The sequence below is a fragment of the Cebus imitator genome, unplaced genomic scaffold (genome assembly GCF_001604975.1).
Source record: "Cebus imitator isolate Cc_AM_T3 unplaced genomic scaffold, Cebus_imitator-1.0 Scaffold123, whole genome shotgun sequence".
NCBI lineage: Eukaryota > Metazoa > Chordata > Mammalia > Primates > Cebidae > Cebus > Cebus imitator.
In genome coordinates, this window is record NW_016107438.1 from 617,517 (window position 1) to 641,532 (window position 24,016).

General features: G+C 38.6%; 1 protein-coding gene across 1 annotated transcript in view; it reads left to right on the forward strand.

The window, feature by feature from the left end:
• MRPL1 (mitochondrial ribosomal protein L1) overlaps positions 1-24,016 on the forward strand; it is a 108,381-nt gene that overhangs the window by 11,896 nt on the left and 72,469 nt on the right. The window contains exons 3-6 of the mRNA XM_017540034.2: positions 11,322-11,580; positions 16,293-16,376; positions 18,227-18,298; positions 23,482-23,593. Of these exons, the coding sequence (XP_017395523.1) occupies positions 11,322-11,580; positions 16,293-16,376; positions 18,227-18,298; positions 23,482-23,593 (527 nt within the window). The remainder of the gene's footprint in view (positions 1-11,321; positions 11,581-16,292; positions 16,377-18,226; positions 18,299-23,481; positions 23,594-24,016) is intronic.

Below are 24,016 nucleotides of genomic sequence, written 5' to 3' on the forward strand. Positions count from 1 at the left end.
CTATACTTCACAGACTGTTGTGACATTTAAATGAACTAATATATGATGTGTGCTTTGTATAGTTCCTAGCACAAAGGAAGCATTCTGCAAATTTTAACTATGATTATCCTAGAGCTTTTTAACAAGAAACCAGTTCCTGCTCTTGGAAATACAAAATTGAGAGAACAAATTTCATTCCTTTACATTTCTACATGTTCAAACTTTACATAAAATAATATAAATTTATTTTATTTTATACTCTCTTCTCTTCTGCTGTGCTATGCTATGCTCCTCTTGGGTTCAAGCCTGGGATTACAGGCTGTAATCCCAGCACTTTGAGAGGCTCAAGTGGGTAGATCACCTTAGGTCAGAAGTTTGAGACCAGCCTGGCCAACATGGTGAAACCCTGTCTCTACAAAAAATAAAAAAAAAAAAAAAACTAGCCAGGCGTGGTGATACGTGCCCATAATCCCTTTTAGGTGCTTTTTATACATCATGTGTTAGAAGATTATCCATACTATGATTACATAGTAAGATTTCAGATTTGCATCATATATAAGGGTATAACTTTATTTGGCTGGGCATGGTGGCTCATGCCTATAATCCAAGCATTTTGGGAGGAGGCCGAGGCAGGCAGATCACTTGAGGTCAGGAGTTCAAGACCAGCCTAGCTAACATGCTGAAATCCCGTCTCTACCAAAAATACAAAATTAGCTGGTTTGGTGGTGTGTGCCTGTAATCCCTGCTACTTGGGAGGCTGAGGTAGGAGAATCATTTGAACCTGGGAGGCAGAGGTTGCAGTGATCCAAGATCGTGCCACCGCACTCCAGCCTGGACAACAGAGGAGACTGCATACCAAAAATAAAATAAAAAATTTATTTTATGTAGAGTTTGAACATGTAGAAATGTAAAGGAATGAAATTTGTTCTCTTAACTTTGTATTTCCAAGAGCAGGAACTGGTTTCTTGCTAAAAAGCTCTAGGATAATAATAGCTAAAATTTACAGAATGCTACCTTTGTGCTAGGCACTATACAAAGCATACATCATATATTAGTTCATTTAAATTTCACAACATTCTGATGTATATATACTATTGTAAGTGTTTTACTGGTGAAGGAATGAAAGATAACTTTGAATATGTTCAAAGTTACACAACTAGAATATGTTGGAAAAAGGATTTCAGCCTAAGTTGTCTGACTTCAGAGCTGTCACACTCTTCATGGTTAATATATAATAATAGAATGATTGGCTTTGGAGGATAGGATCTGTAAAGCCTTACTTACAAAAATCTTACTTTATGATGAAATTTGCTAGAATACAGTCCTTAGGTTATGTGATACCCAAAATGAAAACTAAAGGGTTGAAAGTTTTTACTGACTATAAATTTTTGCTTAATATATTCTCATTTTTGCAAACTTAATTGAATATCAGGCGACTGTGTGTCAGTTGCCTCTTTTTTTTGTTTCTTTTTTTTTGAGGTGGAGTCTTGCCCTGTCACCCAGGCTGGAGTGCAATGGGGCCATCTTGGCTCACTGCAACCTCTGCCTCCTGTGTTCATGCGATTCTCTGGCCTCAGCCTCCTGAGTAGCTGGGATTACAGGCGCACACCACCACAGTAGGCTAACTTTTTGTATTTTTAGTTAAGATGGCGTTTCACTATGTTGACCAGACTGGTCTTGAACTCCTGATCTTGTGATCTGCCCGCCTCGGCTTCCCAAAGTGCTGGAATTACAGGCGTGAGTCACTACGCCTGGCCCAGTTGCCTCCTATTTAGCATACTTTGTTGAGCGTCTGCCATAGACCTAGCACTGCGAAATGTTGATGATATGAAGATGAACAGGGCACATATTCTGTTCCTCTGTCTTTGAGGTTTTTCACAGTGAACTGACAGCAACATAAGCAATTGCTTTTTGTTTTAAATGAATTAATTAAAATGAGCTAGTTAACTCTATGAGTAGATAAAAGATAATTCATGGTAAAAGATAAAAGATATTCATGGTAAGTATGGTATGCAGTGAAAAGTTGGTCTTCTTCCCACTCGGTCCTTTTGCCATTCATTTGTAATGGTCTGTGCATATATAAGTACATGGATATATTATTTGTGTTTTACCTACATGGTAGTGTACTATACTTACTAATTTTGCATACTGCCTGCTTTTTAGTTAACGGTGTATCTTGGAAATAGTTTTATATAGGGCTGTCTAGACATTTTAACTGCATTTTATTGTGTGAGATATAGTGCATGATTTATGTAACTATTACTGATGCACATTTTTCTTTCCAGTCTTTTGCTATTACAGATAATCCTGCAGTGAATAATCATGCATATAGATCCTGTCAAATACAATGAATATGCTTGTAGTGTAAACTCTCGAGAAATAGAATTGTTGGCTCAAAGGATGTTTGCATTAATAATTTTGATAGGAAATACCAAATTGCCTTCATAGAAATCTTGCAAGTATTCTTCCCAGCAAGTATTATTAGAATGCCTATTTTTTTGACGTGTAGTGTAGTCAAGTTTTTTCATCTTTGACAATTTTATAGGTAATACATAGCATCATTATATGTCTTTTATTATCAATGAGGTTGTATACCTGTTCACATGTTTAAGAGCGATTTATATTTTCTTTACTGTGAATTTTCTGTTCATGTCCTATTCTAATTTTTTGTTATTGATATGTAGAAGCTCTCTATATATTATTATATACAAATATGATATTCATATTATGAGTTAACACATGTCTGTGATATAACTTCTGATTGATATGACTGCTTTATCATGTTAGAGGATTGGATCAAGTGCTGTGTGATCACAGATGAAATGTCAATTCCTTCTGGGGAAGATTAGGGCAAGAAGTATATGAGCTGGGTATTGAAAGATAGAATTTTGCAGGGGGTTGGGCATGTTGGCTCACGCCTGTAATCCCAGAACTTTGGGAGGCTGAGGCGGATGGATCACCTGAGGTCAGGAGTTCGAGACCAGCTTGGCCAACATGGTGAAACACTGTTTCTACTAAAAATACAAAAAAATTAGCTGGGCTTGGTGGTGCATGCCTGTAATCCCAGCTACTCAGGAGACTGAGGCATGAGCATCGCTTAAACCTGGGAGGCGGAGGTTACAGTGAGCCAAGATCATGCTACTGCACTCCAGCCTGAGCAGCAGAGTGAGACTCTTAAAAAAAAAAAAAAAAAAAAAAAAAGAATTTTGCAGGAGAATTGGTTGAAAGGTATTTTGGTAGTGCGGAGACATGAAAGTGAATGATAGAGATACAAACATAGTCTGATTTGCCTTGAATATAAGATGAATAGCTAGGTGGCAGAAATGTAACAAGAAAGGAGGCTTCCTTTGAGCGTCAATAGTGCCTGGATTTTGTTGTTGTTGTTAAGGTGTGGGAGTACTGCTTGTACCAGTTTACATCCCCACTTAGAGTAATGAGTGAGGAGTGCCAGTTTTCCACATGCCAAACAACCATGGATACTATAAATCTTTATTTGTGTTTCTTCACTGTATTTTTTTTTTTCTTTTGAAATGGAGTCTCATTCTGTTGCCCAGGCTGGAGTGCAGTGGTATGATCTCGGCTTATTGCAACATCTGCCTTCTGGGTTCAGATGATTCTCCTGCCTTAGCCTCCCGAGTAGCTGGGATTATAGGCATGCACCACCATGCCTTGTTAATTTTTGTAGCTTTAGCAGAGATGGGGTTTCACGATGTTGGCCAGGCTGGTCTTGAACTCTTGACCTCAAGTGAACTACTTACCTCGGCCTTCCAAAGTGCTGGTTTTACAGGTGTGAGCCACCATGTTCTTCATTGTATTTCTGGCTTATGCCTTTTGCCTGTTTTTCTATTGGGCTTTGTCTTTTCTTTCTGGTTGGTAAACGTAGTTGTTTATTGGGGATACTAATTATTTCAAGAATGTTTTATCTTTAAATGTTGTTTTCATTTATACCCTAGAAATGTTTCAACCCCAAGTTCTTTTCCAGTATGGTTTTAAATGTGCTTTTCAAAAACCTGGAAAGCATAGCACAAGAAATGCTTTCTAGGTTTTTGAAAAGCACCATGAAAATTTATAAACAGATGGTTTTTTTCATGTCTGACAATGAGGTATTTAGTAGTTTGATAAGAATTATAGTATTCATAATTTTAGTTGTAGTTTTTATTGTTTTATGTATTGATTTTATAATATACTAAATAATGTTTTTTTCATGGCTAGATTTGTTTTTTATCAGTATCTGAATGGAGTAGAGGAGCATGTGCTAGCTTCTCTTGTCTGTTTCCTTCTGGCTCTCCCCTCTCCCCTGCATATGTGCAAACACATATCCTCTATTTGCCAGTAGCAGATCCTGATTGTTAAAAAACCCATTGGGTTGAGTCTGGCTTTGTTTCTCTCTTGACAGTGGGTTTATTTTCTTGCTTATGTCAGATATCTGAATGCCGTATCTCTTGTGTAGGGACTGATGTAAATAATATTTATGCCTGCAAACAGGCATGCCTCTTCATCTGTCAGAGCGTTGAGTCAATCTAGTCAGGAGTTGAGCTAGGTTTTGGTTTTGTTGTTGCCATGGTTACCACCAGCTTCCAATTTCTGTAGTTATCTTGTTCTTAGGGTGGGGGCTGGGTTGCTGGAGGGTTTTTCTCAGTGCTCCTGTTCCATGCTCAGTTTTCTGCCTTCCCTGTGCAGCGGTGCCTCAGTGGCAGGGGTGGGTTGGGTCACTCTTTTGCCCCCTTTCCTAGCAGTAGACTTCCATTCCTGGTACTGGGTGGTGGGAGGGAGTCTTTTTTATAAATCCAGCCCTAATTTTTTTTTTTTTTTGGAGATGGCGTCTTGCTCTGTTACACAGGCTAGAATGCAGTGGCGCGATCTTGGCTCACTGCAACCTCTGCCTCCTGGGTTCAAGCAATTCTCCTGCCTCAGCCTACCCAGTAGCTGGGATTACAGGCACTCGCCACTGCCCCTGGCTAATTTTTGCATTTTTGGTAGAGAAGGTGTTTTACCATCTTGGCCAGGGTGGTCTTGAACTCGTGATCCAGCTGCCTCGGCCTCCCAAAGTGCTGGGATTACAGGCATGAGCCACTACACCCAGCCTGAGCCCTAGTCTTAAGTAGGTCCAGTGCAGCTGGACCTTAGGGGTTGGGGTTTTCTCAGCATTTGCCTTCTCTTCATGACACCACTTGTCTGTTGCATGCCTTATGGGGAAGTTTCCTAGCCTTTCTCTCTAACTTGATTGGTACAGGATACTGGGCTTAGGACTAGTTCCTACCCTGCTCCCAGAGGAAAGTAGTATTGTAGGTTTCTATCTTCTTCCTCTCTTTTACCACCAGACACAGTTCGTGTTTATCTGTGCCTTTTCCTGTGTGCCTGCACCCCTCTGGGGGGGGGCCTTCTGGTCTTCTGCTTTGCTCCAGTCTTTTCTGGGAGCATCTGGTGGGAGGTATGTGGAAAATGGCCTGTGAATTGAGTGTGAACTCCCCATGTGCCTGGGCCTCCCAGGAGGTTTATACTGTCACACTGGCCCTAAAATTTTAGCTGATTGTTTCTTACCTGTGTGCCTTTCTTTTGTGCTCTACCACAAGGGAGACTGTGGTGGGAACTGGAGTGCAGGACTGACTCTCTTTGGATTTCAGGTTATTTGCATTCAATCTTGCTCTGTCATGGGTTAAGTTGTGATTTTATCGAGCTCTTTCACATTGTTAATGGTCTTTGCAGCTTTTACATTTTAAGTGGAACTTCTGCATTTAGTTTAAAAGGTAATGAGTAAACCATCTTTAGAGATGTTAATAAATGTATTTATGTGATTACACTAAGAAATAAGAATTCCAAATATTTCCATTCCATGAATATGCCATAGGTGTTTTCTCTTTAGTTCTGTTTAGTTTATTTTAGTTTGACAGAAATTGTATGAATTTCTCCCCACTAATTTCTTAATGTAAAGGATTCTTCAGCCTTGGAAGGACTTGGATTCGTCTCTTGGGGGTTATAGATTTCCAAAGGCCTTGAAGTGAACTTCATTATAGCACTGATTTTTAAAAAACCATATTTTATTGGGTATGACCATGAAATTAATGTTTTTGGAGTTAGGAGGCAGATGAGGCAGGGAAAAAGTTATTGCTTGTGTGCAATCTCTTGTTACTCATTTAATCTGTGTAGTTCAGTTACCCAGGTGACTGCAGCTAAGTTCTGTTCTCTTTGATTCAGACTGCCAGGTGTTTGTTCTCTACCTTCCCAAAAACCTTTCTTGTATGATTTATTGTATTCTCTGAGAATCACCATATTTAAGTGTTCCTGATAGAGCTTTACATAATTGCGTGAACAACAAGGTTTTTCTGAATGTGATTCTTATGAATAGCCATTTTTTGGAAGGCCATGGCAAACAGGCTGCAGGTCTGTTAGATTAGTTATTATTGAAGGAATTTGTTAAATTGAATTTCTTTTTTTAAGAATACATTTTCCTGAGTGTCCTATTTGATCAGTGTTACAATGTTGTTATACTTTTTTTGTGTTTACACATATTTTCATTCAACCGCTTTAAATATTTTGTGAAACAAGGCCCAAAGTATAAATAAATAAATTACAATATACCCAGCTCAGTCTCTTTATGTGTCATACCTTCACCAGGTTTTGCAAATACTTACTAATTTAAAAAGTCATATTTCAGCCTTGGGGAATATCAGATTAATTGTAAATTAAATGCATAGGTTCAACTATGATTGAAATTTAGTGGTGAATTCTGCATTTATGTAAAGTAAGTCTGGAGGCTACAGCTAGAACATTTTGTTTATTTTAAATAGGAGAATTTATTCCTAAAACAGGCTCTCCAGAATCCTTACTCTGTTGGCATCTCTGCTGTTTTGCTAAATATAAAGTAAAAATGTGGTTTCTCTAGTTTGGAAGGTTTCAGGATTTTGTGGAGTATTTCCAAGGTTGCTATTGAGATGTGTTGTATCCATTTGCTACGACTTGTCATCAGTCCAGAAGGACACCTGTGCCCCATTAAAAATGAGCATTGTCATTATCTAATACTCTGTTGCATTGCTCACTAACTGGGAGATTACTGCTATTAGTGGTGATAGTAAGGATTTATTCAGTGCTAAAAGTGAGAATAGAATTATACATTGACTTGGGTTTTGAGGTCTTTTTAAAAAAATTGTTTTATTGTCATCCATTTCTATCACATCAATTTTATAGGACTTCATATTCATTTTCTGTCATAACAAATCACCACAAACTTTGAGGCTTAAAACTACACACAAGTTTTTCATTTCACAGTTTAGTAGGTGAGCAGTCTGACATGGATCTCATTGGGCTAAAATCAAGGTGTTGGCAGTTTTTTTTTTCTGAGGCTCTAGGGGGTAATCCATTTCCTTGCAATCCCTAGCTTCAAGAGGCTACCCATATTCTTTACCTCATGGCCCTCATCTTTCATCTTTAAAGCAATGACTTTCTTGAATTTCTCCAGTGTCATTTTCCCATCTCTGTGATGCAGATGGGAACGGGAAAAAACTCTCACTTTTATTTTTAATATATTTTTTATTTTTTTTATTGCATTTTAGGTTTGGGGGTACATGTGAAGAACATGCAAGATTGTTGCATAGGTACACACGTGGCAGTGTGATTTGCTGCCTTCCTCCCCATCACCTATATCTGGCATTTCTCCCCATGCTATATCTCCCCAACTCCCCACCCCCTGCTGTCCCTCCTCTATTTCCCCCCAACAGACTGCAGTCTGTGATGCTTCCCTCCCTATGTCCACGTGTTCTCATTGTTCAACACCCGCCTATGAGTGAGAACATGCAGTGTTTGATTTTCTGTTCTTGTGTCAGTTTGCTGAGAATGATGGTTTCCAGGTTCATCCATGTCCCTACAAAGGACACGGACTCATCGTTTTTGATGGCTGCATAGTATTCCATGGTGTATATGTGCCACATTTTCCCTGTCCAGTCTATCATCAGTGGACATTTGGGTTGGTTCCAGGCCTTTGCTATTGTAAACTGTGTTACAATGAACATTCATGTGCATGTGTCCTTATAGTAGAACAATTTATAATCCTTTGGATATATACCCAGTAATGGGATTGCTGAGGCAAATGGAGTTTCTATTTCTAGGTCCTTGAGGAATTGCCACACTGTCTTCCACAATGGTTGAACTAATTTACACTCCCACCAACAGTGTAAAAGTGTTTCTATTTCTCCACATCCTCTCCAGCATCTGTTGTCTCCAGATTTTTTAATGATCGCCATTCTAAGTGGCGTGAGATGGTAGTTTTGATTTGCATTTCTCTAATGACCAGTGATGATGAGCATTTTTTCATATGTTTGTTGGCCTCATGTATGTCTTCTTTTGTAAAGTGTCTGTCCATATCCTTCACCCACTTTTGAATGGGCTTGTTTGTTTTTTTCATGTAAATCTGTTTTAGTTCTTTGTAGATTCTGGATATCAGCCCTTTGTCAGATGGGTAGACTGCAAAAGTTTTTTCCCATTCTATTGGTTGCCAATTCACTCTAATGACTGTTTCTTTTGCTGTGCAGAAGCATGTGATTAGATTGGGCCCGCATAGATAATCTAGGATAACTCTCCATCTCAAGGTCTTTAACCTTATCTTCTTTGCAAGGTCTTTTTTTTTTTTTTTTGCCTCATAAGGTAATATATTCACAAGATTTGGGAATTAGGATATGGATCTCTTTGAGGGGTCAGTATTCTGCCTACTGCAGAGCCCAAGCCTCTTTCCAGAATACCATTAATGAATTTAAAACTTTTATGGTTAAAAGAATATAGCCATGATTTGAATTAATGCTGAGAAAATTATATCACCTCGAGTTCTGTCTTTTTTCTTCAAACTCATATCTGCCATTACCTGTTGAATATATTTTCTTAGATATTTTGTAAGCACCTTGTTAACTTTTGCTATGTAACAAACTGCTCTACAGTTATTTATCATTGCCCAAATATCTGAGTGTCAGCTGACATAGGCTGGGTTTGATGGTTGTCTCTGATGACCTTGGCTGGACTTGCAGTGCATATGTGAGTTTGCAGGTCAGCTGAGAATTGTCTAATGTATCCTGGGGCTCTGTGGAGGCAGCTCTCTTCTACATGTCTCTTATTCTCCTACCTTTGAGCTAGCCTAGGCATGTTCTTCTAATGAAAATGGCAGAAATGCAAACATGAAAGTAGAAACATTTGAAACTTCTTTTGGCTTAAGCAGGGAAACTGTCATCTTTGCTTTATTCTGTCCGCCAAAAGTCGTCACATGGCAAAATAAAGGGGCTGGGAGATATACTCCTCCTCTCTAGTGGGAGGAACAGCAGAGTCACTTAGCAAAGGACTTGAATGGAAAGGAGGTAAAGAATTGGGACCAATGGTACAATTGACCCCATACTCAGACTTTGTATCCCTCAAACGGAACTAATATCTGTGACTACCTCCCTCACCAGAAACCTGTTTTGCCTTCTTTATTTCTGATCTTAGTTAATGATTCTATTCCATGCCTAGTCATCCAAGCTAGATACCTAGGAAGTATTTTGGAGTCTTTGTTTTCTCTTTTTCCTATCTTCAGTATTTACTTTTTTTTTTTTTTTTTTTTTTGAGACAGGGTCTCACTCTGTTACCTATCTGGAGTGCACTGGCATAATCATAGCTCATTGCAGTCTCAGACTCCTGAGCTCAGATGATCCTCCCAAATCAGCCTCCTGAGTAGCTGGGACTACAAGCTTGTACCATCATGCCCGACTAATTTTTTTGGTTTGGTAGAGGAAGAGCCTTGCTATATTGCCCAGGCTGGTCTTGAATTCCTGGCCTGACACAGTCATCCTGCCTTGGCCTCCCAAAGTGCTGGGATTATAGGCATGAGCCCTCGTGCCTGGCCCAGTATTTAGTTTGACAGTGTTTCTCTAATCTATCATCTTTTCCAGTCTTATTACCGTTGCCTCTCTGGTTCAGGTTCTCATATCTCTGAGAAGAAAGGGAGGGAATAGACTTAATTGTTTCCATTCACACTTTCTTCAGATCTGTTTCTTATATTGCAACCAGAATACACTGCCTAAAATACAGATGTCACTTCTATATACTGACTTCTTACTGCCTTTAGAGGATGTCCCCTATGATCTGTCTTTTCTAACCTCATCTTCCACTCTTGCCTGCCTTCTCTTTTACCGTTTTAGTTCAGAAGTCAGCAAACTTTAGTGAGTAAGCCAATCTTGTTTACTGACTGTATTTGCACTACAGTGGCAGAGTTGAGTCATTGCAACAGATGGCTCACAAAGCTAAAACATTTACTCTCTGGTCCTTTACAGAAAAAGTTTGCCAGCCCTGCTCTCATCACGTAGAACCTATAATAGCTTCCTGCTTATACTATTTTATTTTATGCCTCAGTGCTTTTTATTATGTTTTTTCTTTACCTGGCTAAACTCTATTATTTTTTAAATAAAAGCTTTATTAAGGTATAATTACAGATCATACAATTCACTCGCTTAAAGTGTACAGTTCATTGGTTTTTAGCATACTCACAATTGTTCAGCCATCACTTAATCAGTATTAGAACATTTTCATTGCCCTCTCAAAAAACCCCATGCCCATAAGCATTCACTCCCTGTTCCCCCAACCTCCTCTTCTAGCACTGAACAGCCACCAGATTGATTTTTCAGTCTCTGTAGATTTCCCCATTCTTAATATTTGGTATAAATGGAATCATATATGGTCTTTTGTGACTGGCTTCTTTCACTTAGCTTAGTGTTTTTAGGGCTCATGCATGTTATAGCATGTATCAGTATTTCATTCTTTTATTAATTACTGATTAATATTTCATTGTGTGAACATACCACATTTTATGTATCCATTCATCAGTTGATAGACATTTGGGTTGTTTCTACTTTTTGGCTATTATGAATAATGTTGCTAATAACATTTGTGCACTAGTTTTTGTGTCGTATGTTTCACTTCTTTGGGGTGCTAACTCTTCCTTATCCATTAAGAATTCACTTTGGATTCATTTCCCCTGTAAGTTTTCCCTAGCTTTCTAGGCTGGGTTAAATGTCTTTTCTGTCAGGCTCTGATGATGCTCTCATAATACCACATTATATTGAAATGATCTGTTAGTGTGTCTCTCTCCTCTGCTCCTCTGTAAGATAATGGAGAGCAGCATCAGTACCATAATTCAACTTATTTATGACTTCAGACATTAGAAAAGTTCACTTCATGTTTGTTGAATTAGAAAAGCTATAAAGCAGTTTATGCTTTTGAATTAAAATAAAATTCATTCTTTGTTTTTTTCTCTCTTGTGCATTGGCTTTGTTTTGAAAAAAGTCTCTTAGAATATATATTGATATAACTGAACTGTATTTTCTTTTAAGGTCTGCAAAGAAAACAAAAAAAGGTCCTACAGAAAAAACACCAGATGAGAAAAAAGCTGAAATAGAGAAAATAAAGGCATATCCCTTTATGGAAGGCGAACCTGAGGATGATGTCTATTTAAAACGCTTATACCCAAGGCAGATATATGAGGTGGAGAAAGCTGTTCACTTACTTAAGAAATTTCAAGTTCTTGACTTTACTCATCCAAAGCAAAGTGTTTTTCTTGACTTGACACTGGATATGACACGGGGAAAGAAGGTATGTAGATTCCATTAAAATAAGTTTATTTCTGAACAGTGAGTCTAGGAATTGGTGTTTATTTTATTTTATTGTTGTTACTATTTTTGAAACAGGGTCTTGCTCTGTTGCCCAGGCTGGAATGCAGTGGTATGATCTCAGCTCACTGCAAACTCCGTCTTCCAGGCTCAGGCGATCCTCCCACTTCAGCCTCCTGAGTAGCTGGGACTACAGGTGTACCACGCCTAGCTAATTTTTATACTTTTAGTAGATACGGGGGTTTCCCCATTTTGCTGAGTCTGGTTTGGGACTCTTGGGCTCAAACTATCTGCCCTACTTGGCCTTCCAAAGTATTGGGATTACATGCATGAGCCACTGTGCTTGGTCTCTTAATTTTAAAAATTACCACCTCTCATAATTTGTAGAAAAGTGCCTGCTCTTTCTGTACTTTAGCATGAAAAATTTGTTTGTTCATTTAAAAATTTTCCAAATATAAAATTTGTTGAAAACACTCTAGAGAGTTAACGTAGAGTTTCTGTTTCCCTAAAGAGTCACTAGTATAAATTTCAACAAAAGTAGTGTTAAAATTAGTTGAGATATCACTGTAACTTTGAAAAGTGACTTAAATTGCTTAGGTGGCATGTTTCTTCTCTGTAAATGAAGGCTCTGGATTAGCTCAGTGTCCTCAGATGTGTTCCTTGGGATCCTAGGTTGAGACTTAAGTTTTCTTTTTTTTTTTAATTGCATTTTAGGTTTTGGGGGACATGCGAAGAACATGCAAGATTGTTGCATAGGTACACACGTGGCAGTGTGATTTGCTGCCTTCCTCCCCATCACCTATATCTGGCATTTCTCCCCATGCTATATCTCCCCAACTCCCCACCCCCTGCTGTCCCTCCTCTATTTCTCCCCAACAGACTGCAGCCTGTGATGCTCCCCTCCCTATGTCCACGTGTTCTCATTGTTCAACACCCGCCTATGAGTGAGAACATGCGGTGTTTGATTTTTCTGTTCTTGTGTCAGTTTGCTGAGAATGATGGTTTCCAGGTTCATCCATGTCCCTACAGAGGACACAGACTTATCGTTTTTGATGGCTGCATAGTATTCCATGGTGTATATGTGCCACATTTTCCCTGTCCAGTCTATCATCAATGGGCGTTTGGGTTGGTTCCAGGTCTTTGCTGTTGTAAACAGTGCTGCAATGAACATTCGTGGAGACTAACTTTTCATAGGTGGGATTCCAAGTTCCTCACTCTTGCTTCAACCAGAGCTTCTCTGCTTTATTTGTTTATATATTGGAATTCGACAGAATACTATTGATTGTAAAACTCTAAATTAGAAGTAGGAAAAGACACTAGCTTAGTATTAAGGTCTAGTTTAGCCCTAAATTTTATAATCTTCTCGCTTAAGTGTTCTAATGTTTTTAGAAATGACTTTAATTTTTATTCTAAAGATGTCCTTTTTTTGGACTACCTAGAATGTATTAGTTTTTGAATGCAATTTAACAACCTCAACAACAACAGTAGTAGAGCACCTAGGAGGAGGCAGTACAATGCGGTGCTTAAGAGCACAGGCTCTAGAGTCCACCTACAGACCGGAAACCTGCTTCATTGCTTTTTGAGTTTGGACTTCTTTGCTCCATGACTTTGAGTTTAATACTTAACCTCTTCAAATCTCAGTTTTTTCATCGCTTTCTAAAAGGGAATAAAATGTTCCTGTGGTTGTGGAGGATTAAACGAGATAATGCCTGTAAAGGACTTAGTGTGTGCTTAATAATAATAGTCAACATTTACCGAAAATTGTTTACTAGCTACAATGCTAAATGCTTTGCATATGTTTCCTTGTTTAATTCTGTAATAATCTCAGAAGAGGAAGCTGAGGTATAGAAAGTGAAATAACTTGCTAAAGGTCACAGAATAGGGGGCAGAGGTAAGATTTGAAGCAAGGCCTGTCTGCCTGTGGACGCCACCGAAGAAGCATTGTTGAATTCTCTTCTCCCTGTGATCGTGTCTAAGTCAGAGTCTTCTAACGAGCTGAGGATGCTCTTCATTGGAGAGTTGAGCTTTGAAACAACTGATGAGAGCCTGAGGAGCCATTTTGAGCAATGGGGAATGCTCACAGACTGTGGTAATGAGAGATCAAAACACCAAGCGCTCCAGGGGGCTTTGGGTTCATCACGTATGCAGCTGTGGAGGAGGTGGATGCAGCCATGAATGCAAGGCCACACAAAGTGGATGGAAGACTTGTGGAAACAAAGAGAGCTGTCTCAAGAGAAGATTCTCAAAGACCAGGTGCCCACTTAACTGTGAAAAAAATATTTGTTAATGACATTAAAGAAGACACTGAAGAACATCACCTAAGAGATTATTTTGAACAGTATGGAAAAATTGAAGTGATTGAAATGATGACTGACCGAGGCAGTGGCAAGAAAAGGGGCTTTGCCTTTGTATCCTTTGACGACCATGACTCCGTGGAGAAGATTGTCATTCAGAAATACCATATGGCAAATGGCCACAACTGTGAAGTTAGGAAAGCCCTGTCAAAGCAAGAGATGGCTAGTGCTTCATCTGGCCAAAGAGGTTGAAGTGGTTCAGGAGACTTTGGTGGTGGTCATGGAGGTGGTTTTGGTGGGAATAACAACTTTGGTCGTGGAGGAAACTTCAGTGGTCATGGTGGCTTTGGTGGCAGCCATGGTGGTGGTGGATATGGTGGCAGTGGGGATGGCTGTAATTGATTTGGTAATGATGGAAGCAATTTTGGAGGTGGCAGAAGCTACAATGATTTTGGCAATTACAACAACCAGCCTTCAAATTTTGGACCCAATGAAGGGAGGAAACTTTGGAGGCAAAAGCTCTGGCCCCTAGGGTGGTGGCAGCCAATATTTTGCCAAACCATGAAACCAAGGTGGCTCTGGCGGTTCCAGCAGCAGCAGTAGCTATGGCAACAGCAGCAGATTTTAATTAGGAAACAAAGCTTAGCAGGAGATGAGAGCCAGAGAAGTGACAGGGAAGCTACAGGTTACAACAGATTTGTGAACTCAGCCAAGCACAGTGGTGGCAGGGCCTAGGTGCTACTAAGAAGACATGATTTAGACAAATACTCATGTATATGGGCAAAAAACTGGAGGACTGTATTTATGACTAATTGTGTAATGGGTTATTTTAGTTTCTGTTCTGTGGAAAGTGTAAAACATTCCAACAAAGGGTTTTAATGTAGACTATTATTATTATTTTTTGCACCCATGCTGTTGATTGCTAAATGTAATAGTCTGATCGTGACTCTGAATAAATGTCTTCTTTTTTAATGTGGAAAAAAAAAAGTTTTGACCCAAGGTCTGTCTCATTTCTTAGTTCTCGTTTATTAGAAACAGTTTATAACAGCAGTGTTACCGTTTTGTATTTTGTATCAGAGTGTTACTGTTTTTTTATTTTGAAAATTTTGTACTGTTCAAGATGATCACTTTCTCAGTCAATCATTAATGTAGATGATAATGATGTTTTGTAGCACCATAAGCTTCATTTCATATATGGAAGCTGCTTGAAAACTAGTGACTTTGGAAAGATACCTTTGTCTTCTTAAGACATTTTTTTTTCTTCATAAGGTGCTTGTACAACGGGCCAGTATTTCACAGGGGATGCTATTATTGTGACTGCTTACCACTGAAAAATTTGCTGAAACCAGTTGTGATATGTTAATGGCAAAGGAATGCCAGTCCGTAAAGCTAAGCTGTATGATTGATATAAAATATACTTAATAATTTGTCCCTTCTTGTCTGAAAAGAAACTTCCAGGAGGTTGTTTCTACTCAAAATAGGGTTTTCTTGATCTTTCAGTCAGTTTTATTAGGGGAATTACCACCTTTTCTTCAAAGCTTAAGGCTATAACAAAACTTTGGAGGGCCTAAGAGCTTGTTTCTATGTAGTCTCCCTAAGAGATCTAGGCCTCAGGTCTTAATAGTTCCTGGTCAAAATGACTGAACAGATTAGTTTGAAGGTCCTATAAAATCTCCACTTGTATTAGTGTGCCTCAAATGCATGCCATTGCTTATTTAGGATTTTCCAATTGACTTCCTAAATCAATTTGAAAGTCATGATGGTCTAGGTTGTTTCGAAAATGGAGTCACTCAGAAGAGCCATTTAGGCTTGGCATTTTGTCTTGGGTTTAGGGTTTACAGTCCTGATAGTTTAGAGCCAGTTGATGGCAATTAGGGGTAACCTACTGGGCAGATCAGCTAGATGTTGTCTTGTTCAGTATGTACAGCTGTTTTCATGTCTCCCTGATGGTGTCAGAAGATTACATGGTTTTAAAACAGTCAATTGAAGGTAGCAAACATTTATTATTCATCAGATGGAAAGCATTGTAGCAGTGCTGGGGAAGATGTCGATACGCAAACACATCTCATAATATTTGAGAGACTGATGAATGATGTAGAGATAGAAGCCAAGTGGCATGAGATTATGAACCTGGAAAAAGAGATTTTGGTTTTTATTATCAAAAAAATATAATCTTGAAAAAGTTTCTTGAAAAAGAAATGTAATATCTTGTGTTTTAAATTGTAATTGATGAATAGTAAGTAATTCATGAATAGTAATCAATGAATAGTTCTGAATTAATGGGAGAACATACAGTAGAATCAGAACACTGAAAACATGTCCATTCTTGTTTTATATAGAGTTGTGTGAGAGATAGAAAAGATAAACTTGTCATAATTATTTTTCCTTGTTGTGTATTTAGAAAGACCTGGAGCCATTTACCAGTGTTGTTAGTTTGCCATACCCATTTGCTTCCGAAATCAAGAAAGTCGCTGTATTTACAGGGGTGAGTAACTTCCGTCAACTATTTATATTATTTAATTTTTTCTAGAGATGACTAATTAATCGTTAATTATTAATCAATGATTAGTATACTGAATAAATGGAGTTAGAGAAAATTCTAGCATTCACCTAGCCTTATTTTCCCCATTTGGAGCTAAAAACAGTTGGGTGATTTATTTGAGGTTATTAGCTTGAGAAAGAGCTAAATTAGAACATTAATTTCATTATTACTAGAATGCTGCATTATGTTTCTCATAAGAAACTGAAGAAAATAGTGGAATTTATCAGTTTATCCTATTAACTCCTGCTTCTTGTTCAAACTTTCCTTCCCAAACAGCAATAGGATGATTTTAAAGCAATGGGGAACCATTTAGTGCTGTGGTTGGTGCCTTAGAAACCACCATTTTCTTTTGAGACAGAGTCTCTTTCTGTCACCCAGACTGGAGTGTAATGTGTGTGATCTCAACTCACTTGCAACCTCCGCCTCCCTTGTTCAAGCGATTCCCCTGTCTGAGCCTTCTGAGTAGCTGGGACTACAGACGTGGACCACCATGCCCTAGTTAACTAATTTTTGTATTTTTAGTAGAGACGGGGTTTCACTATGTTGGTCAGGCTGATCTTGAACTCGTGACCTTGTGATCCACCTGCCTTGGCCTCCCAAAGTGCTGGGATTACAGGCGTGAGCCACTGCGCCCAGTCAGAAACCACAATTTTTAAAAGTATCTAGCTTTTATAAAAGTGTCGTGTATTTATAAATGTTTGTTTATAATGTGTTTACAAATTTCTTTTTTAATCATCCACAAACTGTAATTGTCCTGATTGTAATATCCCTGATGGATTTAATTGAAAATTGATGCATTCAGTTCTTTTTTGAGACAGAGTCTTGCTCTGTTGTCCAGGCTGGAAGTGAGGCACAGTCACTATAGCCTCAGACTCCTGGGCTCAAGCAATTCTCTTGCCTCAGCCTCCTGAGTAACTGGAACTGTAGGTGCTAGCCACTATGGCAGGCTAATTTTTAAGATTTTAAGATTTTCTTTTTGTAGAGATGGGGGTCTTACTTGTCCAGGCTGGTTTGGAACTCCTGGCTTCAAGTGATCCTCTTGACTCAGCCTCCCAAAGTTTTGGGATTACATTTTCTTTCTTTTTTTATTTTTTGAGATGAAGTTTTGCTCATGTTGCCCAGGCTAAAATGCAATGGTGCCATCTCAGCTCACCAAAACCTCCACCTCTTGGGTTCAAGCAATTCTCTTGCCTCAGCCTCCCGAGTAGCTGGGATTACAGGCATGCACCGCCATGCCTGGCTACTTTTGTATTTTTAGTAGAGACAGGGTTTCTCCATGTTGGCCAGGCTGGTCTCAAACTCCTGACATCAGGTGATCTGCCTGCTTTGACCTCCCAAAGTACTGGGATTACAGGCGTGAGCCACTGCACCCGGCTGCATTTTCTCTTTTTTTTGTGATGGAGTCTCACTCTGCCACCCAGGTTGGAGTGCAGTGGCCTGATCTTGGCTTACTGCATCCTCCACCTCCTGGGTCCAAGCGATTCTCCTGCCTCAGCCTCCTGAGTAGCTAGGACTACAGATGTGTGCCACCACATCTAGCCAATTTTTGTATTTTTAGTAGAGAAAGAGTTTTGCCATGTTGGCCAGGCTAGTCTCAAACTCCTGACCTCAGGGGAACCACCCAGACTTCTGGGATTACCAGTCTGAGCCACTGTGCCCAGCGCATTTTCAGTTAAAAATAAAAGCTACAATTTGTGCTTTGAACTGTGATATTATTTCTGACAACATACTTCAAAGCAGACTGAATATATTTAAAATTAAAGATTGATGTTCAAACTATTGTGTTTTGGTAGAATGCATCAGAGGTCGAAATAGCAGAAGAAAATGGAGCTGCATTTGCAGGAGGTACTAATCTGATACGGAAGGTACAGTGTTGTTTTCATGTTCATTATATATAGAGATGATTCTGTCATCTTTGCCATTCAGTGATTTATTATATGTGGAACACTAGGCTTGTATCTTACAATAGTGGGGCTTTATAAGAACAGGGAAAAATTTTCCAACTTTTTTCAGTTTCAAAATCAAGCCAGGAGAGAACTATCCAGACAGTCTGTTTTTTTGTGTGTGTGAGTTTATTTTGTGTGTGCGTGCGGGTGTTTTTTTTTTTTTTTTGAGACAGAGTCTTGCTGTGTCACCTAGGCTGGAGTGCAGTGGCTTGATCTCGGCTCACTGCAACCTCTGCCTCCTGGCTTCAAGTGATTCTCCTGCCTCAGCCTCCCGAGTAGCTGAGACTACAGGCATGCGTGAACACGCCTGGCTAATTTTTGTCTTTTTAGTAGAGATGGTGTTTTACCATATTGGCCAGGCTGTTCTTGAACTCTTGACCTTGTGATCCATGCTCAGCCAGTGTGTGTTTTCTTTTTTCTTTTTTTTTCTTTTTATTATACTTTAAGTATATACATGTACAGATTGTGCAGGTTTGTTACATAGGTGTACATGTGCCATGGTGGTGGTTTGCTGCATCCATCACCCCGTTGTCTACATTAGATATTTCTCCTAGTGCTGTCCCTCCCCAATCCCCGCCCACCCCCCCAGCCCCCGGGGTATTCCCCCCCTATTCCCCGACCCCCCAGGCCTTGGTGTGTGTGTTTTCAAGACAAGGTCTTTGTCTGTTGCCCAGACTAGAATATGGTGGTGCCATTATGGCTCACTGCAGCCTTGAGCTCCTGAGCTCAAACAGTCCTCCTGCCTCAGCCTCCTGAGTAGCTGGGACTAAAGGTGCATACCACTGCACTTGGCTAACTTTTTGTAGAGATGGGGTTCTCACTTGTTGCCCAGGCTAGTCTTGAACTCTTGGCATCAAGCAATCCTCCTGCCTTGGCCTCCTGAAGTACTGAGATTACAGGTATGAGCCACCACACCCAACCTCAGACAATCTGATATTGATTATACTTGACTTATATTGTGATTATTATTATTATTATTACTACTTTTTGTTTGCTTCTTTTTTGTCTATGAGAGTTTTATGGATAGGAAAGGGCAATGTGACTCTGGTTTTGAATGTAAGATTTAAAATGAAATCCAGAAGGTCTCATGGATTTCATGGCTTCCCATTAACCCCTCTGTTCATGTTTGAAGATCAAATATTTGGTTTGTTTTTTGGAGTGAAAGTATAATTCACTTAGTAGATTATAAAGTGTGATATCTGCCCTCTATAATATTAGTGCTTTTGGCTCCTCTTAACTTTTAGCTCCCAATCCTTTCAGTATGGTAGCAACAAATGATTACGTAGCCTGCCTTTAGAAAGTAACAAAGCTTGGCTGGATGCCGTGGCTCATGCCTGTAATCCCAGTACTTTGGGAAGCTGAGGTAGGCAGATCACTTGAGGCCAGGAGTTTGAGACCAGCCTGGCCAACATGGCGAAACCCCACCTCTACTAAAAATACAGAAATTAGCCAGGTGTGATGGCACGTGCCTATAATCCCACCTGCTTGGGAGGCTAAGACATGAGAATCGCTTGAACCCGGGAGGCAGAGTTTTCAGTGAGCCTAGATCACCCCTGCACTCCAGCCTAGGCAACGGAATGAGACTCTGTCTCCAAAATATGAAGAAGTAAAATAAATAAATAAAGAAAATAACAGAGCTTGGGGAGCCTCTTTGAAAATTAAAACCTTTTTTTTTTTTTTTTTGAGACAGAGTCTCACTCTGTCACTGAAGCTGGAGTGCAGTGGCACAATCTCAGCTCACTGCAACCTCCACCTCCCGGGTTCAAGCGATTCTTCTGCCTCAGCCTCCTGAGTAGCTGGGATTACAGGCATGTGCCACCATGCTGTATTTTTGGTAGAGACAGGGTTTCACCATGTTGGGCAGGCTGGTCTTGAACTCCTGACCTCATGATTTGCCCACCTCAGCCTCCCAAACTGCTGGGATTATAGGCGTGAGCCACTGCTCCTGGCTTTTTCTCCTTTTTAAGAGGCAGAAAGAAGAGGCATGGAGTTATTTTTGAAAATACAAAAGATTTTCTTAGTGTTCTCTCTAAACGTTCCTCTTCTAAATAAAATAATTTATGTTATGGAATTTTTGGTGGGGAGGAGGAAGGAGACAGGAAAAAGTGGCTTAAAAATTTATCCTTTGTCACATATTCTAATTTTCATTTAGGGAACTTTTAACTGGGCTCATCCTTTGAGATATACAGCAGGGCTTATAGTTTGTTTTTTTTTCCCTCTCCTAAAAGTACTCTAAATTTGGCGAGGATTCTGGATTCTTAAGAGAGTCTTCAGAATGATTTTTGGGAACAGAACTAGTGGAAAGTAGGAAGAGTATGCTTTAATACAGGTTCTAGGCCAAAGAGAGTGCCACCCAATTCCTTCTGATGTATTATTAATTTTAATAAAGTTATTAAAACTTTTTGAATTATTAAAAAATAATCACAAATGTTTGGAAATTTGAATAGAGCTGGGTTTCTGGAATTAGAGAACTAATTTTGAGTTTGTGTACAGCTTTCTATTTTCTTCTTGCAAGCACAAAAGTTATCTTGTAGGACTGTCATAGCCATTCCTCTGGTTCTTTTTCTTTTTTTTTTTTCAATTTTTTTTTTGAGACAGAGTTTTGTTCTATTATCCAGGCTGGAGTGCAGTGGCACTATCTTAGCTCACTACAACCTCCGCCTCCTGGGTTCAAGTGATTCTCCTGCCTCAGCCTCCCTAGTAGCTGGGATTACAGGTGCCTGCCACCATGCCCAGTTAATTTTTATATTTTTAGTAGAGATGGGGTTTTGCCATGTTTGCCAGGCTGATCTCGAACTCCTAGCCTCAAGTGATCTGCCCACCTCAGCCTCCCAAAGTGTTGGGATTACAGGTGTGAGCCACTGCTCCTGGCTAAGCCACTGTGACTGGCCTCTGGTTCTTAAATGTTAAGCAAGAAGTTACTTTCAAAAAAGAAATGGTAATAGAGCAGAAAGTGTTGTGAAGCTGTAAGTTCAGTAAATGAAACATATTTTTTGAAGTAACCCAAATAAGAAAGCCAATGACATTTTAAAATTCTGTAGTGTAGAAAATATTAACAGGTACAGAAATTCTTTTTAGGGCCCCAATAGAGGATCTGTTATTAGAGGGAGCATGCCACCTATGTTAAAGCATTATAACCAGAATAAGTTGGCAAGTTACCCAATGGTGTCTTCTAAAGCTAGTCCATGTTATTTTTAGAAGGTATTCAGGTTATGAAGTAAATTCAGTACAGTTTTGTAAATAGTATTATGGCTGCAATTTTTTATACGTTCCTGTGTTTTTAAATTAGTTTATCATTTTACTTAGTTCTTATAAAATGCAAAGTAGGATAAATTTACTTAGTCATTTCTTTGAGGTAACACATTCATTTATTAAATTTATTTTACTTTATTTTGAAACATCACAGATATGCCTGGTTCTGAGAGATTTTAAAGTAACTTCATATTTTTATTTGTCTCTAAGAGCATGATTTCCAGCCACAGTTTATTATTCCAAGATACAATCTGAGGATTATTTATAGAATAACTTCCAAACACAATTTTAATTTAAAGGAACATGTCATAGGATTAGGATTGGAAAGTCTTGGAATAGAAATCTCACATATAGTTGTTTGACATTTTGAAATTGCCTTTGCTTTTCTATTTCCAGTGATGAGAGCCCTGGTTCTGGACCCACACTGCCTATATTTCAATTTTAGCTCTGCCTTCTTAGGTACAGACTGACTTATCTTCCCTGAGCCCTCAGTTTCTTTTATCTGGAATGTGTAGTCAATATTGGTACCTGACTCAAGGTTGTTGTGAAGACTATATGTTCTAAATTATACTAACTAGCAGAATTCTTGGCACATGAGAAGTGCCTGTTTAATGTAAGTTGTTGTTAAGGAGAGGGGAGTATGTTATTTAAGGACTAAAGAATTTATACAAAGAATAGTAACAGAAGGATAAAATTCCACAGTCATTGCTTAGTTTTGTTAGAATTCGAGTTTTTAATTTACCGTGTAACCCTAAATCAAGGCTTTAAATGGTGTATTGTGGTAAGATTTCATCCAAAGAGAATTCATTGATAAAATATTTGTTGCTCAGGTAGTATCATTCTAAAAAGTTGCTTCATTTTATACTCAAGTAACTTTTTTTTTTTTTGGTGAACAGGTTGGAGTGCAGTGGCAAGAACTCGGTTCACTGCAACCTCTGCCTTCCTCGCTTAAAGCAAACCTCCCACCTCAGCCTCCCAGTTACCTGGGACTGTAGGCATGTGCCACCATGCCTGGCTGATTTTTGTAGAGATGGGGTATTGCCTTGTTGCCCAAGCTAATTTCAAATTCTTGAGCTCAATTGATTATCCTGCCTTGGCCTCCTAAAGTGCTGGAATTACAGGTGTGGAGTTTAAGTGGAATATATTGTATGTTTAAGTGGGGTATATCAAGTGGAGTTTTTAAGTGGAGTATATTGTAGTAGTATATTAGTTATTCTGGGTGTTTGCCTGAATTAATAAAAATATTTTCTAAAAATTGAATATTAATTCCTTTGTTCTGAGAATGGATATAGAATCTGGATAATAAACTATAAATGAACTTGTCTTTGATCACCCCCTCTTCTAACTTAGTTATCAGTGGTAAGGAAAATTTGAGTTTCAGTTCTTTGTGAAAATAATTATAAATTCAGTTCTCTGATACTCTAAATTTAGGGAGCTAGTGGTTGCTAGTGAGTTTGGCACTTAGTGGTTATTAATTTTACATGTGATGTATTACAAAATTTTCAGCTTTTGTAGGTTTCTTCAGTTTTAATAAATATATGAATTTAACTTTGTACACATTCATTGCTGTATTCTAACTTGTAATACTTTTGCCTAACAACCCCAATGAAGAATTAAAACCATTAATTTTTTTTTTTAATTGATGTGGCTGTTTTTAAAGTAAAGGGAAATGTTTTGCCTCTGATGGTTTTTATAATTGCAAGTGTATTTGTATGATCCTTGTGTTTGAAGAAGAGATTCGTTCTTAATATCTATTTTCTGAATTATAAAGGAAATGACCGCATTATACTCTTTCAGAATGATAAAGCTTTTCATGTCATCTAAGGTCACTTTTTTTTTTCTTTTTTCAGATTTTGGATGATGAAATTGTTGTAGACTTTTATGTAGCTGTTCCAGAAATAATGCCTGAACTTAGTCAATTGAGGAAGAAACTGAATAAAAGATTTCCAAAGTTTTCTCAAAGTAAGAGAATTCCTATTATTTCGATATGCTGTCAACAACTTTCTTGTGAACTCTGCATAGTTAGGAAACAAAGTTGTTACATATATATATATGTAGAATAAATAGTATGTCCTGATATTTGAGTTTGAGTTATGAGAACATATAGATTTGATTATTTTCCCCTTTGGCATTAATACTGGTAATCTAATATGATTTGAAAACGTAGTTAGTTTTTAATACCAGTTTTAAAAATTTAGGTCATAGTCTAGCTTTCAATTAGTGGAATGTATTACCTACTCAGTATATTATCATCATACTGTTTTATTGGCTTTTATCCCTATTTATAAATATAATATGTGTGCTCATTTATTTAAAAATGTTCAACATATATAAATGTTGACCATGTGCATGGCTCTGGAGGTAATTTCTCTTAAGAAATTGTCC